The 6216-nt window shown below is 35.3% G+C and overlaps 1 protein-coding gene across 2 annotated transcripts; it reads right to left on the bottom strand.

The window, feature by feature from the left end:
* Window positions 1–902: 902 nt before the first annotated feature.
* Window positions 903–5937, bottom strand: LOC143701939 (uncharacterized). Of its 2 annotated transcripts, none has more exons than XM_077195623.1 (10): window positions 5810–5937; window positions 5620–5713; window positions 4784–5140; window positions 4575–4692; window positions 4399–4490; window positions 3898–4012; window positions 3711–3815; window positions 3398–3574; window positions 1477–1644; window positions 903–1396 (listed from the first exon to the last, which is right to left on the bottom strand). In XM_077195623.1, exons 1-10 carry the CDS (start codon window positions 5911–5913, stop codon window positions 1164–1166), a joined length of 1563 nt encoding a protein of 520 aa, XP_077051738.1. In that variant the 5' UTR covers window positions 5914–5937; the 3' UTR covers window positions 903–1163. The 2 variants fall into 2 exon arrangements, with proteins under 2 accessions (XP_077051738.1, XP_077051739.1); XM_077195624.1 differs by having other exon boundaries at window positions 5620–5671.
* Between the last annotated feature and the right edge of the window lie 279 nt (window positions 5938–6216).

The raw sequence follows: 6216 nt of genomic DNA, 5'->3' as shown, positions 1-6216 counted from the left end.
ACGGAGAACTGTCACGTCTGTAACATTGTTTTTTCCTCATAAATGCGAACACGAAAAATAAAATAAAATGAATATTTTATGTTCTGTGGAGAGCCAACCCTTCTTCATTAGATTTGCGCAGTGTAGGCTAATTCACAGAATTACAACAACAAAAATCGTTGCCTCCTAAAAGTTAAAGATTTTTTTTTTTGTCACACATGACTGTCGATTTCCCTAATATTAAATATAAAACGCATGTGTAGACTGATATTTTTCTAATGTCTGGACTCCTTTCTGGGAGGAGCCTATGGATAAACAGACGTTTCAATATTTTGGTATTAATGCACTTTCTGAGAATTTATATAATTATATAAGTTTTGACTACAAGTCTGCAAATGTCATGTCCATAATGCTGGAATTTCCAAATTTTAAATAATTTATCCTCAACTAGTTTTGTGGTGTAGGTCTACATATTTTATAATGTTAAGTTAACTTCAAATAATACTAATAGTAATTTAAAGATGTGGTAGCATTGGATCTGGACGGTATGGATAACGCTGGGAGTTGGAAGGGGTGTGGCGCTATTCTGCAGGTTCGTGGATCTGAGTGTCGCGATTTCGGTTTCATATCGCATATCGTTACAGCCCTAGTCATTTTAGAATGTTAAGTTCTACTTCTGTATAGTTATTTTTGTGAGAGTAACTCAAAAGTAATACAGGAGTAATGTAACGCATTACAATTCTGAGACAGTAATATTGTAAGGTAATGAATTACTTTTAAATAACAGTAACAAGTAATATATAATGTATTACAGTTTGGAAGTAACTTGCACAACACTGTTGGTCAGTCATGACCTACGTTGTAGTGACTGACCGATAGGGAACTAACTTTAGCTGGATAATAACATTATTCAAGGACCGCTATAAAACCAAACCAATCTCTTTTACCTTAAATTATATTAAGTTTATCTCTGTAAAGCTGCTTTGAAACAATCTAAATTGTTAAAAGCGCTATATAAATGAGGATGACTTGACTTGACAAATAAATCTGTAATGTTAATTTTGGTAATGACTGGTCTTGAAGTGGTCGTGGTCGGTCGTAGGAGAAGTAAAATCTTCAGAGGAATCTTCAAGGATTTGCAAATTCTGTCTCAGACAGAAAAATCGTGACCAAAATGTGCCTTATTAAGGAAAATCATGTTCATCATCTGAGCTGTTGTCACTTTCTGAGAGCCCTTCCTCTTGCAAGTCTTCTTCCTGTTCAAGCTTCTCTTCTTCAGACATCAAATCTTGTTGGCTGAAAATTTTCACATAGCCTGCCTTTACCAACTGCATTAAATGCCTAAGTTCATAATGTTTCTTTCGAACAATGCACAGGAGACCATTGCATGCAGTGTCAGACAGTGTTGGAAAAAGAGCTGAAAAACAAAAGTATACATTAAGAAAAAATGCAGTGCAATATATACAAGCGCAAATAAATGAATGTTTAAAGACATACATTTTGAACTTATCTCAGTAATCAGTGCTTCGAATTTGGACATCTTGTGTGTCAGGACCATCCAGTGCTGTTTCATCTCCTTACAAATTAGACCTCTCTCTTCCTGAAGGCGTCTCACTGCCATCACCTTGTCAAACACCTTCCTCTTGGTGAGAAATGGAGCCAATTCTGAAATAAGGTTAACAAAAGAGTCACTATATACAGTACCTGCTCATAAAAACAGTGACATAGACTTGTTTTACAGAATAGGGCTATTAAAATTTTTTCCTGGTCAAGGTCTTCAGGATTGCTTGATTATTACAGGCAGATGTGTTTGATTAGGGTTGCAGGGATTAAAGTGAAAAAAATTCTTCTGACTGAAATTTTTTTTCTGGCCAAGTCATATTCCTTTAACTTTATTTAAATAGTCGAGACCAATAGCGTTTTAAGGGGAGATGTTTTAAACCGCTTTAATATTGCCAGTTTGCGTATTTTAAAAGCTATTTTAATCTATGAAAAATTTTTTAATTAGCTTGACAAATAATCAACCATCTACATAACTTTTCAGTACATGTTTTTATTTATCTTATAAGACCAAACAATGCTAAACTATATTAATATATAGTTTGCTCCATGGCAAATCGTTTTGGCTGAGGGCAAAGTGAAGTTTCATAACTTTATATATTTAGGCTATTTAACTTTAACTTTGTAGCCTATTAGAGAGCTGACTTATGTTTGACTGAATTGTTTGATTTATTTCTCATTGTATAGCTTCTTATAGCCTACCTATTAGGCTACTTATACTTTTATACTGGATATTATTGATCGTTAAAACTGACATTTAACAAAAAGAGACAGGGTTGTGTAATGTTATATATTCTAAAATATATAAAATATTCTTTATATATATATATATATATATATATATTACTATGCATTCTCTTTACTGTATGTGTACATGCATAATAAAATAAAACGAAACAACCCTGTCTCTGTTTGTTAAATGTCAGTTTTAATGATTAATAATATTATATAATAATAATATTTCATATTTTTGAAATGAAAACAAAAATAAGCAGGGTTGTGTTTTATATTTCGTGTTGTTATAAATGCAGTGAAGATAATCAATGTGCGTTGCCTGAACCACATTTGTGTGGCCATTAATATGTTTGTTTATGATAATATGTTAATTTATAAATGAAAAGAGGTGTTTTATATATATTTCGTTTTATTGTTGATGAAAAGAGACAGAGTTGTATTTTATACCATATTTCGTTTTATTGTTGTCTAAAATATACATAAAGAGATAACCGGAGTAGCCAGAGCGAGCTGAGTGACGCGATCAAGAATGCGGGGGGGCGCCGGGAACAAACGCGCTCGGATTCGGACCGCAGCAAACCAGCTGTAAGCTGACATGCACTTATCCAAAAAGATTAATTGAGTGAACCTTATACTGTCTATGGAGTGAACACGGAGCAGTTTTTCCGTGAGCGGGAATTGAAAACCCGGACTGGACCATAAGCGAAGTGATTACAGAATGCTAGAGTGGAGAGAAGAACGTGCTTTCGCTCCAATCCAGGCTTTATCACATCCCCTCAGCAGGGTGAATACACCTCGTCTTTCCTTAATTTAAGACCTATTCAAACTAAAATTAAGACATTTATCACACTATTTGAGAAATGAAAGCCTATTTACGGCCTTAAAATTATGAAAAGTGAATTTAGGACATTAAGGAACATTAAGGACAGATGGGAACACCCTGCAATTGACGGAAATCCGTCATAGACTCGCTGCAATTGACGGAAATCCGTCATAGACTCGCTGCAATTAACGGAAATCCGTCGTAGCGACGGAGAACTTTAATCCCTGGGGTTGGAACTGAACTCTGCTGGTTGTGGCTCTCTGGGAACATAATTGAATTTCCCTGTTATATAGAACATACCAGTACTGCAAGGGATTTGCCACGGCCAAGCAACAGTCTCAGCTGTAAAGAAGTTTTCGACTGAGCCAAGCTGCTGGGATGGGTCTGCTATGCTGTTGTATTCTTCCACGGCAGCCGCTAGCTTCTTCTTCTCCTCACTCCTTCTGAGACGCAAAGAATGGCGCCGCTTGTTGCTATCTGAATAAAATAAAAAATAAAAATGTTAGGCATTACAGCACTTTTTTAGCTACAAAAAATATGCATATGCAATGTGACATATAATACCATAATAGTTAAAAAATAACATGGTAAATTCCCAATGTTTGTGTTTCACCTGTTTGACTGTACAGACGCTGTGTACGCCTTTTAATGCTGACCGTTAGTCCCTCTATTTCTTCTTGCAACCTTCTCGCATCACCACTCCCGTGTCGGTCATTTTCTACACAAGAAAATACATAAAAACAGCTTTATGTATTACCTGCCAATAATAAGAATAATAACAAAGCAAATCAAAACTATACCTTCTGCCCATTGCTGTACATCTGAAACCCACTGATGAACATTATCATCATGAAGTGATAGCTCTGTCTTCAATGCCTCCAAGGTGTGTTTCTGCACTTGAAGAGCCTTCTGAGTCTACACAATACAAAGTCAACTTTAAAAAGTCCTGCATTTACAGGTGCAGTAAGCAATTTCTGAGAAACACTGTATATTTAAAATCAACTCAAACAAGCTCCTTCCTTCATTGCTCTTTTCCCAGTGATATTGCCTTCTTTTGTAATGTCTCCCTCCCTCTTTCTCTCATTCTCTTCTTCTCTCATTCTCTTCTCCCCCATCATGATTGAACACGGCCCCAACTACTGATTGAATTCGAGTGTTGTGGTGCTCGGTCTGATCCACTTTCAACAGCGGGTTTTTTTCTTCAGAAATTGCTTACTTTTTACACCTTTAATTTAGATAGGAATAAATTAGTAAAACCTAAAAATCCGAACTGCAATATGTGACTGAGAAGAAAGTTATACCTTTATATATCTGTTAACTAGAGCTTGTCCCAAATTGAGGACCTTCCGCTTATTCCAGGACATGGCTTGCATTGTAATCATGTCTGTTCTGCCTATAACATAAATATAAGAATATTTTATGAGAGGTATATGTATATAACAAAAGTCATGAATTAATCATACCTAATTCAACAAACCTGATTTTGACATGTATTTGCTTGTAATAGCAATTCTAGATAGGAAGCTGTTCACCTGCTCCACTTCCTCACCAATAGTTGACCCAGCTCCTTCCTGGTAGGCCCCACTGTACTTGACCTAACAAGTTTTTAAATTCGACAAAATCAATCCACTCAAAATTCCTGCATTTCTTCTTCTTAATACATACTTAAAACAAATGGCAATATACCTCACATTTCCAAGAGTGTGCTTTGGCATGCATCACAGACAGAAAAGGATGCATGTCCAGTAAAGACTGCAGCTCGGGGCACTGTTTAGACACACGTTGGAGATATGGGAAGTATTTGCAGGCTACATCTGAACAGAAGAATTTGATGCTCCCTTGTGACATTTCTGCAAGTTTTTTCTGTAGAAAAAGGGGGTAAGCAAAAATTTCCTCTCGGAACATGTTTAAGGCCATAAGGAGAATGCCATGGCGACAGACAGCAATCTCTAATCCCTCCTCATCCAGTTTGCTGCTTGATTTCTTGGCCAATTCTTTTGCTGCTGTCCATTGTGATGCACCACACAATCCTCTTCCCGAAACCTAGATCATATAAATTATAAACATTTAAAAAAAGCTCAAAAGAGATGCTAAATAGACCACTCTAATTGTGACAGTCACAGGACATTACACCTGATCAACAAAAATATTCAATATTTACAGAACATTCACTTTAGCTTTTGTAAAATGAGTTTACAGATTTCTCAAAAATGATTAATGCTTCAAACAAACAAATCCATCTCACCATGTTTTGTACATATTGAGTTTAACCGTTATATTATGTTCTTTAAAAAACTAAACAATCTCCAACTGCTTCAATCCAAGCTAATTTTAAAACAATGAACACAAATATCTGAAGTAGTCATAATGTAAAATGCACATAGCATGTTGTCAGACGGCATCATGTTTTTTAATTCTTTTCTAAGCAATACATTCAGTTTAAGGAATGTGTAAAATTGTTTGAGAAAAGCTGTAAATTAAATTATCCAGTAATATCTGCCAACATAAATCATAATACTTACATGATCATTGTTTTTGCGGACAAAGTCCACAAAGTCAGACACCTCCACATCACTCTGTATAAAAACATGGTCAAGTAATCCCCTTTTCTCTGTGCTATCAAGAAACACATTCAGAACGTATATTAACACATCATTCAAAATTAAGAAAATCACTTTAATTTAAAAAAAAAAATTTAAAAAATAAAAGTACCTTGCTGTGTTTTTAAACCGATAGTGTTTCCGATTTCCATCAACACATACAGCTAGCATGTCTGGAGTGCATGCTGGACAAGTGAAAAACTCCTCCTGGCACATCTTTTACACTGCATATCTTGCTGCAACCCATTCATTAAAACTGCAGCTAAAGACATTGGCTGATATTTTTCCACTCTGCAAAATGAATCACATGTAATACTGGTGTTTTACTGGGTAGACCATGTTTGATTATATGTAGTATTGAAAGTACTCATATTCTTTTAAACGAATCTCCAAAGGGTTAAAAGGATAGTCATAAAGGGTAGTCTGTTTAACATCAGTTAAGGCTAGTGTAAAGATCATTGCCATATAAAGTCAGCATAGTCTACAGAGAAGCAATAATTTTCATATTGAGAAAGAAAC

This window comes from Siphateles boraxobius, unplaced genomic scaffold (genome assembly GCF_051911475.1).
Source record: "Siphateles boraxobius isolate OS27281-9 unplaced genomic scaffold, OSU_SipBor_1 33, whole genome shotgun sequence".
NCBI lineage: Eukaryota > Metazoa > Chordata > Actinopteri > Cypriniformes > Leuciscidae > Siphateles > Siphateles boraxobius.
The sequence above is the reverse complement of the archived record's forward strand: the minus strand, read 5'-3'. Positions and strand labels throughout refer to the sequence as shown.

Bases quoted from the DNA above. Each gene is read 5' to 3' on its own strand.
- LOC143701939 (XM_077195623.1), bottom strand. From the start codon at position 5,913: ATGTGCCAGGAGGAGTTTTTCACTTGTCCAGCATGCACTCCAGACATG. The intron at 5,714-5,809 runs GTACTTTTATTT...GTTTCTTGATAG, and splicing joins CGGTTTAAAAACACAGCAAG to CACAGAGAAAAGGGGATTAC. The intron at 3,816-3,897 runs GTATAGTTTTGA...TTTCTTGTGTAG, and splicing joins TGTACAGCAATGGGCAGAAG to AAAATGACCGACACGGGAGT.